We start from the raw sequence: 19,844 nt of genomic DNA, 5'->3' as shown, positions 1-19,844 counted from the left end.
ACCGCCGCCCTAGCAGACTGGAGTGTGAAGCAGAACATTTAAGGTTCCCTCCGGGTTCCTCCCACAGTCCAAAGACATGCAGCTCAGGTCAGTTGGAGGCTCTGAATTGTCCGTAGGTGTGAATGTGAGCGTGAATTGTCTGTCTGTCTATATGAGACATTGGCGCCCTGTCCAGGGGTTACCCTGCCTTCAATATCTGCTGGGACCTTGAATATGATAGCGGGTTGGATAATGATATGAGATGGCAATATCATGTTACCATGACACCTAAACAAAATATTGTGTACAATTGTGGGTATTTATTTATGTTTTTTACTCCCTGATTTGAACTTCTTCCAGGCTCTTTCTCTCACGATATGAGACGTCATTTCAAACTAGAAAACATAAGGTCAGAAAAGGTCAGGAAAAAGCACCAACACATAAACAGTGACAGTTCAAAAGTATACAATATATCTGAATCATACAGTAATAGTTGAAGGTTTTGTCAACACATACACGTTTGAACTGTGTCTGTAGCTGAAAGTATTTAGACTTTTGCGCTTAAAAGTGAAGAAGTTTAACAGCATTCCAACAATAAACAGTTCTGATTCTGATCATGACGTCATGGAAACAGAAGCCACGCTCAAAGGTCGTCGCTTATTGGTTTAGAGTTGATGACTTCACTGTAACATCACATTGTCAAATTGTTGAATGTTTGAGGGCTCTCTGGCAGACACGTGAGCCCTTTATGAACCCTTTCCGCTGCCGACTTTGCCCAAGGGAATTACCCACAATTCATTGCAATGTGGGGTTAAACACCCAGTTACCAATGGAAGAATGCAGATGCAAACAAAGAGGACGCATGTGGTCGGTGCTCAGCCCGATAAATACATTTACACAACAACATTAAGGATTAAAGATGGGACAAAAAAAACACATGCAATCAGAGGAATGCAAGCAGAGATTACATACATCACAGATGTATTCATCAAACATTAATTTTGTTATTGAGAAGCTGTTTGACAAAAAATAAGTAAATAGATTATTTGAAATTACCTCTTGTATGAGGAAAGAGGCTGGAAGACATTTAAATCAGGGAGTAAAAAGTAAATAATACCCACATTCTACACAATATTTTTAGGATGTTGTTATGGTCACGTGGTATGTTGCAGCAAAATGCTGTCCCATTCATATTGACACTATTTTCAAGCCATTAACAGGTGACGTCAGTAAGTCCCTGAGGGTTCAGGGTTTGAGGCCTTAGGGGGGACATGGGACTGGAGTCCCAGTCACCCGATTAGGGAGTGGGGCAGGCGGAAGGAGGCGAGGACGGAAGACGGAAGGAGGACGAGAGGAGCATGCGGCGGCTTGAGTGGGTGAGTGGGTTTGTTAGTCAGGGGGTAATCGATAACCTATAAAAGGCTGTGCTTGCTCTACACTTAACAATGGTCAGCTTTATAAGGAATTCCTAATAAATCAGTTTTAGTACTCATCAGTACTCATATATGACAACCAAACACATATGTGATCAACCACATTGTTGTCTCCAAATGACGAAGTCCAAAATAACGCTCTGTCTCTTGTAAAAATTACCAATGTGTATTTGCTCTTTCAAAAGCACACACCCCTTCTTACTTTTGAAGTCTTTGAACTTTTGCTTCAAGCTTTCAAATTATATCTGCAGCAACTCCGGAAGCACCTTAATTCATTTCAATCAGGAGAGACTTGTTTAGAGTTTAACAATAATAGATTACAATTGCATAACCTTTGAATAGTGCAAAGTCTTTGGCGATTGGACGATTGGAGCTAGTGATGCTTATAACTGCTAAGGCAGAATCCCCCGGAGTCCAGACACTGAAGGTGGTGGTGAAGAAGGGAGTTGCTCTATAGCAAAATATATTTGTTTTAAAATAAAAACGTAGGAGTGTGGACATGGCCTCAGGTATTGGGCCTGTGTTTTTAGTGTGAGGGTATTGGGTGGATAGACGATGTCTCCTGGATGTTTCCCAGTAAATGCATTACAGGAACGCCAGCTGCCTAAAATGGATTTACAGTATGTGTACGTGACCAGAGGTGAGTGGGCTGAGTCAATGGCCAATGTCCAGCAGCCGCGGATGATATGAGTAACAAAAAGAGTGGGGTTCAAATACATTGTTTTTTGCTCATGCACATTGGTTAGGAAGGAATGTGTTAATCACCAGTTTTTATGGTTTTCACAAATGATCACATTACCTCAGCCACCAAAAAAAAAAGGGAAATGGAAAGTGTCCACAAATTGAACACGTGTTTATACCCACAGGGGCATTTAATCCAGTCTCACTCCCAACTTGACAAATGCCAGTTGCTTCTCCGTGTGTGACACCGACACTCGTAGGCGTCTGGATGTGACCCAATGTGAACCCACCCGCGTCATTATTAGGTGGTCAGAGAGAGATTAAAAAAATAAATAAATGAGAGCTATGAACAATGTTTGGTCTTTTTAAATGCACTGAAGGGAAAGTGATGAAACACTGATAGACGCGAGAGAAAATCAAGGAAAGAAAGTCAAGGAAAGAAAAAAGGAATAAAAGACTGACTTCACTACCCGGTCTGTGGCACTCCATCAGTCCAACCTAAGATCCTTAAAAACAGGTCACACAAATATAGTTCCTTTTTTCATAAAGGCTATAGTTTTTTTTTCAATAAGAATACCAACTTAATATTGTGCATGTAAACAAATGCTGATTTATCACCCACCCTGATATGAAAAAAGTGAGATGTCCGAAGCGCGAGTCATGAGATTGAGATCGCGAGGCGTGCTGCATGCATTCACATTTTTGTTGTTTTGTTGCGGGGTTGAAATGCGTCCCCAATCTGCCTCAGCAGATCCACAGCTTTCTAATAAAGTAAATTAATCACTGCAGAACATTTCAGGGGAAATTAACGAAAGCTGTGGTGTAGGTTAAATGAATTACATGTCGTGCATTCAGCTGCCAAACACAGCTAAACTGCTTTACTCTTTTTAATACTCTGGGCTAAATGTTCAGTGGGAACTGAATAAAAGGGGGATGAAATATAGTTTAGATTTAGTTTTATTTATTTTTGACTTATTTTTAAGAGGGAACATTGTTTGCACGACTATGGTTCATGTCAGGCCTTTTATTTTATTTATTTATTGCGTAGCGAAAAACTAATGACATCATCCGTTCTCATTAAAACCGACATTAACTCAATGGGCAAATGCTGAGAGACTATTCCTGTGCAATGGATCACCGGCCTCGTTATTTGTTTTATTCCTTACCTGCACTGTGGAGTTTTGAAGCACTTTATACAGTACACCTTAATAGCTTATCAGGCTAACGTAAATCATAAATACATTGAAACATGAGACAGACATGTGATCCCATTCAAATGCTGCGTCATTTTCATCCAAGAGACTAACTGTAGTCCTATTGTTAAAGTGGCCTATAATTGTACTTTACTCAAATATATATCTTCAGTGCTACTTTAAAATAGTCTCCCTTTACATTTCAGAGGAAATGTCTCGCAGTACATTTACAGTACAAAGATATAAACTGAGCTTTATTGCTCTTCATAGCATGTATAGGTTTACATGCAAATGAGTTACTGTGTGACGAACAGCTGATCATGACTCATGAAGGGTCTCATCTCTGATTCACAGCGCAGGTGGAGTATTCGGAGACTTGAAAACATGTCATTCACGGAGACAGAAAATAGAAGCGACTGGTGTCATTCTTTTCACCAGACCTTATGTTTCATTCCCAGGGTGGTGAAATGAACTTCATTCACCTGAAAGCAGCACAACTGTTTCAAGGCAACACCTCATGAGTGCTATTGGGTTAACCTTCCTCCTGTGTTAGCTTTCTGTTACCATCTCTTATGTTAAAGGGTCGGTTTTGACCCGTGTCTTAAATCAGCTGTAAAATACACTAAAAACAATTATCTATCATCCAATTTGTTTCTCATCTCTTGGTTACCTTGTAAGGCTTCCTTATCCATGAAAATATTGGTTTTAATATTTTTGGTGTGGGCCTCTGGGCCTTTTCTTTGTCAGTATACCCCTCGATTTCAATTTAAAAAATGTACAAATTAACCTCAAGAGAATCATATAAATAAATAAAGGGTTGTTGTGTTACCTGACTATTATTGAGGGGTATTAGAACACATCTCTTAAATAAATTTGTTTTATTTATTTTTTAATTTTAATATTATTAACTATAGTAACATCTATGGTGTTAGGGTCAATTTCGACCCATATATATTTACTTCAAGAAAAAGGCTAAAAAGTATTTTTTTTCAGCAATAGAACTTTAATTTAAACACAAAATAAAGAGCAGGACAAGTCATAACACAAAATATAGATTTGCAAGGTCAAACAAACAACAACCAATCAAGCAAATCAAACCAATATAAATCAATTACTAGTTCCAAAGAACTTGGATGTGTATGTGTGTGTGTTTAGATGCATGTGTGGCAAAAAGTGACACTTTTAGTGGGTTCTTTGCAGAGATATTTCTTGCAGTTGAAGCACATTACGTTTGTCTTTCTGTCCTTACTGCTTGGGCAGACCTGGCACCTCTTTCTCTTAGAATCAGGTGGCCTGAGTGGGGTTGTGGCTGTTTCTGGTTGGTGTTGAGGGAGGGCTGGCTGAGGAGGATGCTCTTTGTGTTGCTGATGGTGTGGACGGAGTGCTAGGTGAGCTCTGTAGTTGTTCTGACCAAGGCTGCAGCATCTGGGCCTCGGGGCACCCGTTCCCTTCGCTCAATGTGTGGATTGACAAGGGAATTTCCAAGCTCCTCAAGAAACATTCTCCGCTTGCTATTTTTGGTTGAGTCCACCCTTGGTGGATGTGGGTCCACAACACAAATGCATTACATGCAGACACATCGAGGATGTTTGTAAAACACAACCATTGGCCATCTCCTGGTCATTCGCTGGCAAGTGTAGGTGGCAGTCAGCTTGTCCAGGGTGTCCACTCCTCCTTTGCTTTTGTTATAGTCGAGGATGATTGTGGGCTTTTTGTCACTTCTTGATGACACAGCTGCATCTTTGTGAAGAGTATAGACATAAGTATCACATTCCGTTTTTTTTTGGACAATATGAGACAACAGTGGTGGTGTCTGTAAAGCAAACTTTGCAGAAAGTGGAGCCCTGTCTTCACCTGCAAGATTTCAACAGGCAGCTCAGGTTTATTTTTCTTCACTGTGCAAACATGGTAAGTTTCCTCCTGAGAAGTTCTTGTCCAAGGTCATAGCTGGTAAAGAAAATTGTCACAAGTGATATTGTGACCCTGCAGTCCAGTAGTCATATCGAGGACCACATGTTTTCCTTGGTTTTTCTCAGGGATGCCACTCGCAGCTTTGCCTGTGTAAATCTGTAGATTCCAGGCGTAGCTGGTTTTTGCATCACAGGCTGCCCAGATTTTTATGCCGTACTTCCCTGGTTTACTGGGTATGTATTGCCGGAAGGGGCATTTTCCTCGGAAAGGGACAAGATGTTCATCCACTGTCACCTCTGGCCCTGGGTTGAACATGATGACTCTTTTTAGTGACAATGGCATAAATAGCTCAAAACATGTCTTGATGTCATCTGACTCGCGTCACAGCAAACCTTGTGATTCCAGGGGTTATTTTGATGACATTGTGCAGCAGCTGCCCTGCCATGTACAATCATGAGGTATTGAGCTCCAACAGATCTTACCATTTTTGGACTTGAATATTTCAGCAGGAGCAGCTTCACCACCGGTGACCTCCTCATCAGACTCATCAGATGTGTCTGTGTCTTCTGGATGATACTCCACATGTCTTCGTCCTCAGAAACCTGCTCAGTCCGTATCGCTGTGCTGCTCTATGTCCTCTCCCTCATTTTCACCAAAAAATTAGATCCAGAACTTGTCTCACTGAAAATCTTCTTTTCATTTTTGCATGCTGCTGCAAATTGGAAATGTGCACGTCTGCAAGTCACCAACTCTATACTGAATTGACCTCACATGTCTGGCACATGTCTGGACATGCCCGTCTTGTTTTGTTTTTGTGCAGGTATACTGGATAACAATGCAAAATGAGAATCCCCTAAAGCTCACGATGATTGGGAGAGGAGCTGGCTGTCACTGTGTTGGCTGACAGTGCACTTAGTGATTTCAGTTTTGGCTCTAATTATTGCTTTATAATCTTATTTTTATAACCAGGTCGAAACCGACCCTAACAACATAAAGGTCATAATTTCAACCAGAGCATTTTATAATTTAGTGAAACAAAATGTTTTTGTTTTATTTTGTTGAAATAGAGGTTCCTGACAAAGTCATAAAGCCTTGATGCAATATAAACCAATTTATGTGGTTTCTTTTATGCATTTTAAAATCTAAAACGGGTCGGTGCCGACCCTAACACAAGAGGAAGGTGTGTTTATAACGGTTTACTGCCTTCCGATAAAAAAAAAGCCTTTTCTAGTCTTCTCGCCTCAATCCGTTTATCTCTACAATTCACATTACCCTGTAGCAAATAGATTTATGTATCAACATATTACATTTCTATAAAGTTATAGAAGGTTATAGAAACAGATTATGTGATGTGTACATGTTTATGCAGGTGGTTTCATGCGTCAAGTGACATAACCGATTCTTAGGTGGGCGGAGCGGCTCATTGTTACTATTTTTTATGCGCCGGCCTCATTGATTTGCATCTCTAATATGTCTCTCTCTCAGCTGCGCAGGCTCCAAACAGCGTCAGATGCATCCCACGTGTGGCTCTCGTCTTGGGTAGGCTAGACGCATCGTTTGCCACATATATATTTGGATTTATGACAGTGACAACTTGTTACCAATCTAATATAACCATGCCTCTGGTTACATTATTTCAGTCGTCTCTGGTTTGCAGCTTCACCACTCTCTGTGCTGGAAGTAATGCTGTTGATTGGCGTTTCGTTAATTGATGGAGCTCGTTCATTGCTCTTGTTCATTCGAGTCATCCCAGAAATATTGTTGTATCAGATGTGGTTTATTAGGTTTTCCACGTCCTAGCATGCTAATACACTGTGTGTGTGTGTGTGAGAGATGAGAGAAGGTGCTTGTGGTTTGAGAGAGCAGATGACACATCACATCTCAAGTTCTTGAAAGTGAATATACGTCGGATATCGTTTTCTTTCTTTAATACCCTTACATGTCGTTCTTTCTTTTTGTTTCCCGTGTGTGACTTTGGAAAGAGGTGCAGTAACGTTAGGGGTGGATGAGGAGGCGGTGACGTGTTCCTCTGATTTGACAGATAGAACCGGGAAGTCCGAATTTGAGCTAGAAAAACTGCTGACAGGGTTAAAGAAAGAGACTGAAAAGACCAATAAAGACTAAGTAAAACAGTTCATCACTTCTCTGACGCAATTTAATATCGTTTCTAACGGATGCGACTTAAGTACAAACATGTCATAAAAAGTAATTAAGTAAAAGTAAATTGACCATTCGAAATAAAACACTACAACGCCTATACACCAAACGTGCTGGTAACACTCATGGTGATTAGAAAGGTCATTGCACTGCAGCAGGAGTACTTCTTTACTGAACTTAATGTTCATAATGTTAAACATGTTGCCAGTTTGCAATACTATAACTATATTCATTGCCTAATGACTCATAACTTGGGACTGCTTGTGTTGGTGCAGGAGCTGCCACGGGAGCAACTGCAGCCTCTAAAAGTAACAGCAACAAGTGAGTGTTCCTAATTTGTGTGTGTATGTGTGTGTGTGTGTGTGAGGACCACATTTCAATGCTTTGGGAGTGAGGCATTTTAGCAAAGTAAAGACATGTTTCCTATAAGGTTAGGCCATGGGGCTAGAGAATGAATTATGTTGGTGAAGTTGCCACAAGTGCAGAACATGTGGTGGCAGCTCAGGGCGGAGCACTGACTTCTGCTCTGTCGGCTGTCTGAGAGCCCCCAACCTCTCCCATCTGGCCTCTGAATGCCGTTTTTGTTAGAACATATCCATCCTCATTTAGCCTCATTGATCATTGCTAATGAATGCAGCTCCTTGCCATCATTGCGCTGCTATTTTTTATACGAATAGCATCACAACACTTTCTTTCTTCTGATTACACGCATAATTCTACGTTGGCAAGCATTGAAAATATATATAAACTAATCTTCTCGCTGATTGTCTGGTTTATGTACAGATGCATCAGTATTTACATAGAGTCAGTTAAAAGTTCCTTAAATGTTCTCTAGTTTCCCGGCGGCTCACATTTCCCCTGCCCTCTCTCAAATTCCTTCATCTGCCTAGCCTAGCCTATTAATAACATGGCAGTGCTTAACTGCATACTCCGGTTTAACATGTGGATACCTTCATATTTCTATATCCTTATATCCCTTGTCCCTTGAATCTCAAAATGCCATACATTTTTATGTATTAATGGTTCCCAGGGGTCCCTGCAAGCTTTTCTCAAGTTTATCATCAGGTTAAAATATCCACTTGGACAAATCAAATATTAGCTTGAGTGGTGGTCTTATTGTTTTATTTACAGAGCAAATTCATGGTCCCAAGATGAATACGTTATGTATGTGTAATATGTAAACTGTTCAAGGGCACAGCAAGGATGTACATTTGTATTTACCTCATTGTTCATGTCTAAATGGTCTAGTTAAGAGTGTTTTCACAACAGTACACCAGAGGGCAGTAGGATAAGGGGGAATTGTGCAAAGACATTGAAATAATGCCACATTTATATGTAAAAATAACTTTATTTTTTACATATTTACTTTGATGTCTATGCAAATACTTGCAGAAAAACCTGTATGGAAATAAAGTATGACATCCGCGAGGCCAAGTGCTGTGAGAATCAACTTCATCCAGGGGCAGGGCTGTCATGCTGTGGAGGGCAGGCTTTCAACCCCGAAGAAGCCACTTGTTGTAAAGTAGAAGATGGAAACACCATATCAGGTAATAATTACACATTTGTGTCAAACAGCAAGAAAATTACATTTTGATTTGTGATTTTAACCCCCTAAAAAAAGTGATTTTGTTATAATCATGGCAACTGTAAATATAAACAGCCTTAGACTGCCAGTAAGGGGTAATAGACTCTTCATACCATAGCCCAGGCACAGTGGGTTGAATGAAGAATTGTTAAGTTAACCTATTGAGGCAAAGACAGTGTTTGTTTGAATTACTCATTCTTGTAGGCAATTTCATTTCCCTGCTTTTGTATAATTATGATTACAACAGTTCTCCAATATATTCTACCTTCATGAGGTATAATGTTCAGGTTTTGTCTAAACTTTTTAACTTAAGAGAGGTCTTAAATCAACTGTTTGGCTATTTTGGAATCAACAGTTTGTACTGCTGTTACATTTGATTGCGTTATAGAGTAAACATTTAGATAACTATTAGTTTTAACCAATAAACTGGCAACTTAATATACAAAACAAGTTTGCTTTACTTCTGTAAACAGAAGTAACTACTCATTACAATATCACTACAAATGCTGGCTAATCTAAAGGGCTTCCAATAAATATCCATTGTTCATGTAGGGTGATCTTTATGTTAGCACTCAAATATGATTTAAAGAAACTATTACTATTGTGCTATTTAATTTAGGTGGTTCCACATCATCAAAGTTGTTATTTTCGACAGTTCAGAATATTTGTGCACTGATTTCAGATGCTTTCATAGTACAAGGAACCAACTCCCATTGCCTCCCCTCTGGCAAATAGAAGAGTTTTCTATTGCACCTTTGACCTCTCTCTGAACCGGCCTGTTTTTAACTGTGGGAACTTCCGTGCACTGCCTCATATTATACTGTATCACATGGCACTTCAGTTGTTACTGCTACTTCATCTCTGTTTGTGTGTGAAGTCATTCTCTTTTTCCCAGCTGTTACAGAGGGTGTTAGTGGAAAGGTGTCACATTGCTGTGGACTGAAGGCCTACAACCAACTCAATGAAATATGCTGTGAGTCAGCCGTCATAGTCAAACCTGCACCAGTGGCCAAATGTTGTGGTAAAGGTGAGTTGAACTGGACACAATGGATGTAAAGCATCACATACACACTACCCATTTACTTAATACAAATTAATTAGGTTTCCTTATTGTAATGTACCATTCCCACAACAAATACTTAATTCTTCTGATTGTCTGACAGGTGTCTTTTCGTTCTTTAGTAACCAGACACATATGGTGCAGACGTTTGTTTCCAGAGTATTAAACTCTAGCTAAAGAGTTTAGAATCTCACCCCGTTGTTGGGTATTACTCACATATAAATACAATGTTTTCCTAGTACACAATTACGGATGTAGACTATATGTATTAATAGTTTGTCATCTTAGTTGTGGCTTCAAAGAATCATCCAGATCTTTTTTTTCCAGAGGCTTTTGATGTGGACAATCAGATGTGTTGTGGTCCGACCGATAACAGGAGGATCCTGACGAGAAATTCCAGAGACCACCTGTGCTGTGGACATAACCAGTTTGACCCTAAGACTGATTGCTGCTGTTGGATGAGAGAAGGTCTAAAAATACAACCCATCAGGTCCAGCTGCTGTTTGGAGGAGTCAGGTCCGTCCAAACCTGGTTAGTCATCGGCCTGAATGTCAACCCTTTATCTGCAATGAAGTTGCATGCAAATCTTTGAAATCTGTTTGGTATTGTTCTCTCAGGTTCATGTTTATTATTCAAAATATGAAAAACAAATGTGCAAGTAGAGAGACGATAAACTTGCACAGCTGTTAGGTTCAGAAAATGCTAGAGGCAACCAGCTCTGGTGTGATCCCATCCCAAGATGGTCTTTTATTTCTAACTTAATATAAAAAATGATGCCTAGATACAATATGGTGGTATACAATTGACAACCACACATTTGACCACGTTTCTTGGCTGTAGCTCATGGGAAGACTGGTCGCCCTGTAACCACAAGGTATCCGGTTCGATCCCCGCTCTCCCCATAGGTGCATGTCAAAGTGTCCTTGAGCAAGACACTGAACCCCCAGTTGCTCCCTGGGCGCTTCACTGCAGCCCCACTGCAGCCCCACTGCAGCCCCACTGCTACTTAATAACTAAGGATTGGTGAAATGCAGAGAAGAATTTCCCCACTGTGGGATCAATAAAGGATACATTATTATTATTACTATTTTATTATTAACTTGTGTGCAGTGCCTGTATGTTGACGTGATCTTTGTCTTTACAGCTCTCTGTGAACTGAACACCTACAGCACAATCAAAGAACTATGCAGTCAATCAACTGTTGTAGCCAAACCTGCATCAAATGCCCAATGCTGTGGCAAATGTGAGTAGAGCTAAATCGAAGCACAGTATCTTGGTAAAAAACTCAGACTCATGTCAACTTTGTCAACGATCTTTTCCACAGAGGCGTTTAATAAAGACACACATCTGTGTTGTGGTCCGACCGATAACAGGATCCTCCTGGGGAGAGATTCCAGAGACCACCTGTGCTGTGGACATAACCAGTTTGACCCTAAGACTGATTGCTGCTGTTGGATGAGAGAAGGTCTAAAGATACAACCCATCAGGTCCAGCTGCTGTGTGGAGGAGTCAGGTGCGTCTCAACCGTGTCCGTCATCTGCTTAACGTACTGCTTAGACACTTTCTTTCTTACCTATTTATAAATAGGACAGATGGCCTGACGGGACTATACAAGCACAGTTGGCGTTTAAATAGTTGCCTCTCTGACATCCTGCTATGTTTGATTTAAATAGAAAGGTCAGTTACTCTTCTATTTGTATGCGTGAAACCATCAACGCTTATCACATCACAGTGTGCGTCTAGCGCTAGAGGTCACAAACTCCACAGGGAACCTTTGAACCCAGTAATGTTATCATTGCTAATGTGACTTTTAATGGGTTATGTTGAAGCCAGGCACACTTTTGAGAATTTAGCTGTCCAAAGAATTGTGTGTCCATGCTTTTTACATTATGTTTTCGGTTTATTTTTGCCTGTCTTTTTTGCACATCACAGCGCTGAGCCCGACACAAGTCTCTGTGGATCATCGTGTTATGATCCGAGTTACTTTTGTTGTAAGAAATTCCAGGGAAAGTATGAGTGCTGTGCCCCAGGTATGAAAAGTGGTTGAGTTGGTTTTGGGTGTTGAATCTGCCAGTTGTTATATGATGGGATGTTATGTCAACATGATGTTGCAGATATTAGTTAAATTCAATAGCACACAGGAACACCCTCTGGGGCAACTGTGAAGGGAAAGAATAACACGCTACAGTGTCAGGAAGCGTGCTCAGCTAAGTTTGTGAGAGGTTTGGATGAAAATCAGTGATAGTGTAGTCTACTTTAAATCCCCTGCATATGGCTTGAGTCATGATTGATTCAAAACAACCCATGTTTTTAGATTATCAGGCAGAACAACTTGGTTAGAGCTGGTTGACACAAGTCCAGCAATTACATTCTATCAGAGAGGACAGTTTCAGGTCTAAAGCGTCATTGGAACATCTGAAACATCTTAAAGGAGCAGCATTGTGATCTCGGGTGAATGCAGGATATTTGAAAAATGTCTGACGCCCTTCCTTTCCTCTGAGTTTCCAGACCTTAAAGTATGTCTAAGCATAGATGTGGATACTGTTTGGAGAGAGGGCAGGATGACTTGTGACAAGAGGTGTTTTGCAGCCGTAGCATGTGAAACATAATCCTCAGGGTGCTCTTCCACCTCCCCTGAGGTTACTAATATCCCATCTGACTGCTGGTGTGTACTAAAAGTGATTCTCTCAGGGCTGTAAATCAGCTCCTGTAGATAAGCTCCTGTCTCCTTGTTGTTCAGGCCTAGTCTTGGAATTATGGGGTAGTGGACAAAAGATTGCTGGAAAGTATGGGCAGAGGAGAGGCATGAAAGATCAGATGGGAGATTACTGGCTTTTGGTCTCACAGAACTGGGACCATTACCCTATCTGCGAGCTCTCTGCTATGTCAGTTGTATTCTTCTTCTTAATGTTTAGCTCGATCAAAAAAAACGGATGACCCACCGGAGTTTAAGACAGGCTCTCAAGTTTGTGTATGAATGAGGGTTCTGTCTGAAAAAACAAGATGTTAAACTGCAGCTGCTGGAAAACTCGCAGACATTTCCCTTCCACAAATTCCATTCTCTCTTCTCTCTCTCAAATCTTCTGAGTCAACTTTTCCAGACATTCTTCCCCACTTCCTGTGTCTGATAAACAAACAGTATTTTCTCCGCCCACCCCGGCACCTGTCTGTTTAGGTCGACCTGTGGATGCCCCCGTTGTGTATAACCCACATACACATGTCTGCTGTGGTGGCTGTGTATCTGAGTGGAAGCCTAGGACACATCAGGTAATGTACTGATGACACTTACTGTTTCTGATTTGCTCAGCTGAGTGGAATATTGTTCTAGTGAAGGTCAACAATTCTCTGTGTTGAGATTTGTGGGCTTGTAAATAATGTGTTTGATCGATAATTCGCATCCTTCTCAAAAATTCTGACAACATGTTTAATCAATACAAATGCTTGTTTAAGGACTTTTTGTTGTTCTCAGTTTCACGGCTTACCTGGACAACGCTGCAGGGCTAAAGTCCATCTCCCTCACACTGAGATTTGCTGCGATGGACAAAGGTGATTATGTGTCCTATCCAGGAAAGAAGTGATGATGGGTGTAACGTTTTCTTTTTTCAGCTTGGTGTATTGCAGTATTTGTGTTTGTTCATGGCGTGTTTTCAAAAGCATAAGAATGAGACTTTGTGGGAAGCAGCAGTGAGTGAGGATACAGACAAACTCAGACAGCAGTGGCATGAACTAGTTCTCTCAGGCTCATTCCATAGTGTCTCCGAGCAGATACACTGACCCCTTTGACAACCTTTAAAATTACACATGATCAGGGTTGCAAAATTCCGTGAATATTCAAAGTTGGAAACTTTCCACGGGAATTAACGGGAATAAACGGCAATATACGGGAATATACGGGAATTAACGGGAATTAACGGGAATAAACTGGACATTTTGGGGTAATTTAACTGTATTTACCTTGTCATAAGCAAACATGCATGCAAACATTTATAATACACCTTTTAAAAATGACATTTTTGACTTTTTTGACATTTTGTAGAGTAGAACTTTATTCTTTCATCGAACAACAAAAACATGAGCGTTGAATAAAAAAGGTGTATTCCCCATGATCACCACACCCCCAACCCAATTTTTTTTGTTGTGTTTTTCCCTGAATCCTTTCAGGTCTAAATGCTTTCTTCCTGGACCTCATCAACGTCCTCCTCACTGCTGTAAAAAGTTAGTCTACTGTATACAAATAAACTTGGTATTAAAATGAACATGGCTTCAGTTTACCAAGTAATCAATAATGACAAACACTGTTGGGAAAGTTCACTTTCTACATGAACTAGTTCAGTTCATAGTTCATAATTCAAAATGTTGAACTATGTTCACAGCTCCAAAAAATGAACCAGTTCAGTTATTTTTTTCAATATGTTGCGAGCCATAATTGAAATCTCTATCTGTCTGCAATACCGCTCTTGGCCTCTACGCAACTCGGCGCTCTCACACTTGCCAGGCATAGGGCTGAAACGTTCAGACAACACTGACGACAAAGACGTTCAGAAACAACAGAACGTGTTATGTTTATGTTTCTAGCAGACAATGTTCCCAACCAGCTGCATTCAGGGTCCAGCTGAGGTAGGCGTGCATAGTCTTGTTCTCAACTACATTTAAGTTCCCTGTTATATGCTTTTGCAAAAAAACTTTTTTTCTCTCTAAACGTCCCCTTTCCACATCTGTCACCAACCTAGGTGTTAAAATGGACCCCAAACTCACTTTTGACACCCACATCAAACACCTCTGCAAGACAGCTTTCTATCACCTCAGGAACATCGCCAAACTCCGTCCAACACTCACCCTGACAGATGCAGAGAAGCTTGTCCACGCCTTTGTCTCATCCAGACTGGATTACTGTAATGCTCTCCTCATCGGAATCTCTAACAGGAACATCCAGAGACTGCAACATATTCAAAACAGCGCTGCCAGGATCCTGTTAAGAGTCCTCAAATACGACCACATCACCCCCGTTCTGAAATCATTACACTGGCTCCCCATCCCACTCAGAATTGAGTATAAGCTCTCCCTCCTCATTCATCAGTGCATTCACGGACATGCCCCCCAATACCTAAAAGAACCACTCACCCTCCAGACCTCCTCATTCACCCTCCGTTCTGCAACCAGAAACACCCTCCAAGTCCCCAGAACCAAGCTCCGCACTATGGGTGATCGGGCCTTTTTCTCTGCAGCTCCGAGGCTGTGGAACACCCTCCCCGACCATCTGAGGGCCCCACAGACTGCAGAGGCTTTTAAACGTGACCTGAAAACTCACCTTTTTAAGAAATCTTACTGCTAAAATATCCTTTATAGGCTCTGCTTTTAAATTTATCTTAAAAATGTTCTTGTTTAATTTTTCTGCTCTGTAGCACTTTGAGATTGTTAAAATATAAAGTGCAATACAAATAAAATGTATAATTTTTATTATTATTAAGTATCAGTCAACGCAGCAGCTCTTTCAGCTTTTTACCTTTAGGTCACAGTTTGGATTGTATGATTCTGTATCCATTGAACGTTAATTACCTTCATCAAGCCCGTTTCCAGCTGTCAAGTCATTTCCAGCGCACGCACTTTACACCACGACACAGCAGAAAGATACAGTTAACAATTTGTTGCGAAGAAAATATGTTCATGAAGACCTAGATATTTTTCGAAGGATTTGGTGGAGACCACGCCAGAGCTCAAAGGAGAGTGATTGACATTTGTCAGGTGGCAAGAGACACATGCAGAGGTTTAGGTCTGTGTCTACTCCATGTTTCTAATAAATTATTTGCGGATATGTTATCCAGATCAACCTGATAACATTTTAACAGCTTTTTCAGCCATGTGTCTCATGCTTGTCTTACATAACAGATGACAGCTATCTACACTGGCCATGTAACGACTGGAGCTTTACTCCGGTTTCACGCATGTAAGAGCAGCCCAAAGAACTGTGTAATGCTTGAAGTCTGTCGTGGCTCAGCACTGATGCTGTGCTGCGTTCACTGCACGGCCTGTGAAGACATTGTGTTGACAGCCAGTGTACAAGCATCTTCTCGCTCAGCATTTTTTGAACGTAAAATGATCTGTTTTCATAACATCACGATAATAATGATAACAACTTCTTTATCCCACTCACCTGATTTGATATTAACAACGAGCTCTGTTTGTCCGCCCAGACATCTCAGACAAGGAAACACTCACTGCTGTGGGGTGAAAGCCTACAACATTAAAGACCCACAGATGAAGTGCTGTGCAGGGACACTGCACACCGTGCCTATTGGACGTGAAGCACAGTGCTGTGGATCCACTCTGCAAACCGCACCGGTAGGTTTTATTGGTAATAATAATAATAATAATGATAATAATAATAATAATAATAATAATAATGAAACACACTGTACGCTCTAAACAGCCAGACAAGCTTTGATAGAAAAATATATGCCTTCAATGTTTTAAATCATTATTGCATCCAATCTTTTGTTCTGAGGTTTGAAAGGCCGACAACATCACCACGAGGTCATTACATGTGAGACTGCGATTGCTTAGTCAAATAACGTAAGCATTATGCCTAAAATGATATATGCCTATATACCAGAACTCAGCCATCTGGTTTTGGTGAACTAGTCACACCACTTCGGCTCTTAAGTGAGATCCCTATCAGTGTGTTCTGGATTGATTAACTGTAGATATCGTGGACGTCAAGGACTCGTCACATCAGTAACATGGCAAACAAGCATATTTTTATTGATGATTAATGTGACACTGTTTATTATAACTATTTCAGAAACAAAATGTTTGCTGTTTGAGTGAGGACATGGAGGTGCTCTACTCTGCCAAAATGGGATTTGGATGCTGTGGTCACCTCTACTACAACAGCTCCCTGTGGTCATGCTGTGCAGGGACGCTGAGTCCTGCACCTCAACCAGGATGCCATCGGAGGGAGAAGGTTAAAGGTAATTTGTGCGGTGCTCGGACATCAGTGTCATTTTTGTCACATCCTGTATATTCCAGTTTCTGCATTTTATCAATAATATGTATGTATGGTGTTCTTTTACAGAATCCATACTTCTGTCGCTGAACAATCTGAATGAAGAAGATCTTTGTGACGAAAGTAAGATATCTGTTTATTTTTTAATTTATTTTAACTTTTTTTAACAGATACTGTTCATGAATATATGTGAATTTGTAATTGTCGTGTTTGTTTATGTCCCTGTTCAGTGCAAATCGGGACTGTGGACAGTGTTTCCTTGCACGGTATCGCGTTCAACAGTGTGCTGACAATCCATGGAAGAAGCGCCATTGTGATCCCTCTGGCCTCGCCTCACATCCTTCAAACACCTGATCACTGCAGCGTCCCGAAACTCGTCCTTGGGAAGAGCTACTTCTTTGATAAAGTTAATGTCTTCACGGATTCCAACCATGACTCTATTCTCCAGTCCCTCCATTTCATTATTTCCAAATGCTATCGCCCCCTTTTACCACCACAATTTAATCTGTTCCTGTATGCATGATCAGGGTTGGACAATTTACTTGAATAATTTTATCAGTCGTTAAATACTTATCAAAAAACATACAGCCAACCTATGACTGTTTAAGGCCAGGATTAATTTACCTAACACTTAATTTCTTTAACTTTTTATAGCATTTTACCAAACACCAACAAATTATCAGCCAATTAAACTGGAACCTTTGGATCCGAATCCATAAGACTCGTCCTCATCGGGAATCTGCAGGGTTCATACTTCTTCTAACTCTGAACTGAGCCTGCTGACTCCTGAGGAGTCTTCCCAGCTAGCGCAAGACACAATGTGTAAACAGTACAACTGTGGAGTTATTGTCGGGCATGTTCCTCGTCTTTTAGCAAAAACTAGCCATCATCTCCCACTTCCAGCCTCTTCACTCAGTCCGTACCAAACAGTCTGTCTGTCCACTGACAGACATCAAATAAGACAACTCTCCAAAATGTTGAAATAGCAGAGCTTCATCACTCAGATTATTAACTACAACGTTCTGCTGAGTTTCAAACTGTCATTTTTATTTCTTACATTTTTATTTTCGAGTTCTAGGAATGACAGACTGGTTACAGCTACCATTGTTCAGTAATCACTGTAACACTGCCCAACATGGTGACACATTCATCTTTAAGCTGTGAAGTATACTTTTCAAGATTCAGGTTTTGAGTAAAAGCTGTGATCTCTGCAGAAAGAAAGTGTCTGGTATCCGGCAACATGCAAGAGTATTAATATGTAGCTTTATTTTCACGTAAGCTAAATAGCTATTAGCTAATGTGGTCTGTTTTTTATTATTTTTAAATTGATAGAAAAACAACATAGTTAGTGGCAACCGTTTGCACACATGTCACTCATACAGATGTATGTTTACATGTAAATGACAGGACTTTTCACGTCATTATTTATGATTTATTAATAATTGATAAGCACTGTTACTGTTCATTTCTGCACTGTTTTATATATTTTCTCTATCTTCATACATTCAGTTTCTTTACTTATTTTAAGCAGAGTTAACTCATAGTTTAAGTATGTGTTGTTCTATTAATGACAGGGCCTCATGTGAGTGCTTTATGTTTTATCTATGTTATCTAAATAAAAACCATTATAAGTGGGTGCTGGAAGCTTATAGTGAAAACTTTGACGTTATAAAGATGTTTTTTTTAACTAGTGTTTTTCAGAATATGAGTTATTTGAGTTTCAATCCGCCCTTTACCAAAATAAATAATACTAAGACATGTATACGAACTGTGCCCTCAGACGTTCCCTCCTTACACCATCACCTGACTGCCTCCCCCATCTACTCAGCTGCCCCCACTTCTCTCATCAGCCCTGCAGTTGCCTGAATTCCCCCACCCACCTCCTCACCTGGTTCCCCATGCTCTGCTGCTCCACCTGGCCTTTCCCGGCCACCTCCTTCAACGTATTCCCACATCAGCCACACCCAACACATGCCATGCTTGTGCACCAGCTAGTGAGCCTTTCAGCAAGTGCAAACCGGATTTTACTGAGCGTGTATTGTACCCCTATATGATTTGAGTTTGCCATATTGGTTAGTCTTCAGTTTATTTTTTTGGTGTAGTTTTCCTTAGTACTTTGTATTGGCTCAGCCTGCTCGTGCTCCGGTTTTGTTTTTGGAACCATCTTTTTTATTACAGCTCGTCTTGTGTTCCATTCAACCCACATTGAGTTTTTGAAATTGAGGAGGTGGCGATTTCACCGGAAATAATTTATGAAATTATTTTACCGAAGTTGACGGTGCAAATGTGAATTTAGTCCCCAGCAGGAATATTTTTTCTGTCTTTGACACACAAGATTAGAGTGTGGAATTGAATAAGTATGTGCAAATTATGTTAAGGACTCCATTACAAGTAGCATACATTTTAAAGGCAAAAAGATGTATTTCATACATTTTATGTATAAATGGGTGCCTTTGCCAGGGATAACAATCATTGTCAGAATTTCCTGTGGAGGGTTGAATCTTTGTCACCTTTTTACGCGCTGATGCCTTAAATGCAGGCACATTTCCAATTTCCTATCCACCTACAGATACAAAACTGTAATTGGAATCAATTTGTTGGGACAACCCACCAAAGACTTTGGCCCCAGAAATAAGAGACAGATTAATGAAGTACTCCTTGCTAATTTCAAACCAATTGTAACAAGGAAATGTTCCTTCTACCATGTCTTATTGATTACATTGATGACTTTAAACATTCATAAACTATAAACTTGCAGTGGGCCTATTTGCTGTAGATCTGGCTAGACGCTGCAATCAGCTCCTCTGGCACCTCAAAGACAACAAAGAGCCAGTGACCAATG

At 40.5% G+C, this 19,844-nt stretch overlaps 1 protein-coding gene across 2 annotated transcripts; it reads left to right on the top strand.

Moving 5' to 3' along the window:
• The first annotated feature begins 7,623 nt into the window (after positions 1 to 7,623).
• Positions 7,624 to 18,525, top strand: si:ch211-195m9.3 (galaxin). Of its 2 annotated transcripts, none has more exons than XM_034548758.1 (12): positions 7,624 to 7,675; positions 8,747 to 8,901; positions 9,835 to 9,966; positions 10,327 to 10,515; positions 11,144 to 11,242; positions 11,324 to 11,512; positions 13,175 to 13,266; positions 13,469 to 13,545; positions 16,191 to 16,338; positions 16,799 to 16,967; positions 17,072 to 17,125; positions 17,233 to 18,525. In XM_034548758.1, exons 6-12 carry the CDS (start codon positions 11,455 to 11,457, stop codon positions 17,523 to 17,525), a joined length of 891 nt encoding a protein of 296 aa, XP_034404649.1. In that variant the 5' UTR covers positions 7,624 to 7,675; positions 8,747 to 8,901; positions 9,835 to 9,966; positions 10,327 to 10,515; positions 11,144 to 11,242; positions 11,324 to 11,454; the 3' UTR covers positions 17,526 to 18,525. The 2 variants fall into 2 exon arrangements, with proteins under 2 accessions (XP_034404649.1, XP_034404648.1); XM_034548757.1 differs by having other exon boundaries at positions 10,327 to 10,530.
• Positions 18,526 to 19,844: the final 1,319 nt, after the last annotated feature.

The sequence above is a fragment of the Cyclopterus lumpus genome, chromosome 13 (genome assembly GCF_009769545.1).
Source record: "Cyclopterus lumpus isolate fCycLum1 chromosome 13, fCycLum1.pri, whole genome shotgun sequence".
Classification (NCBI taxonomy): domain Eukaryota; kingdom Metazoa; phylum Chordata; class Actinopteri; order Perciformes; family Cyclopteridae; genus Cyclopterus; species Cyclopterus lumpus.
Note: the sequence above shows the minus strand (reverse complement) of the source record. Positions and strands in the feature narration are given on the sequence as shown.

Bases quoted from the DNA above. Each gene is read 5' to 3' on its own strand.
- si:ch211-195m9.3 (XM_034548758.1), top strand. From the start codon at position 11,455: ATGAGAGAAGGTCTAAAGATACAACCCATCAGGTCCAGCTGCTGTGTG. The intron at 13,546-16,190 runs GTGATTATGTGT...TTGTCCGCCCAG, and splicing joins ATTTGCTGCGATGGACAAAG to ACATCTCAGACAAGGAAACA. The intron at 16,968-17,071 runs GTAATTTGTGCG...GTTCTTTTACAG, and splicing joins TCGGAGGGAGAAGGTTAAAG to AATCCATACTTCTGTCGCTG.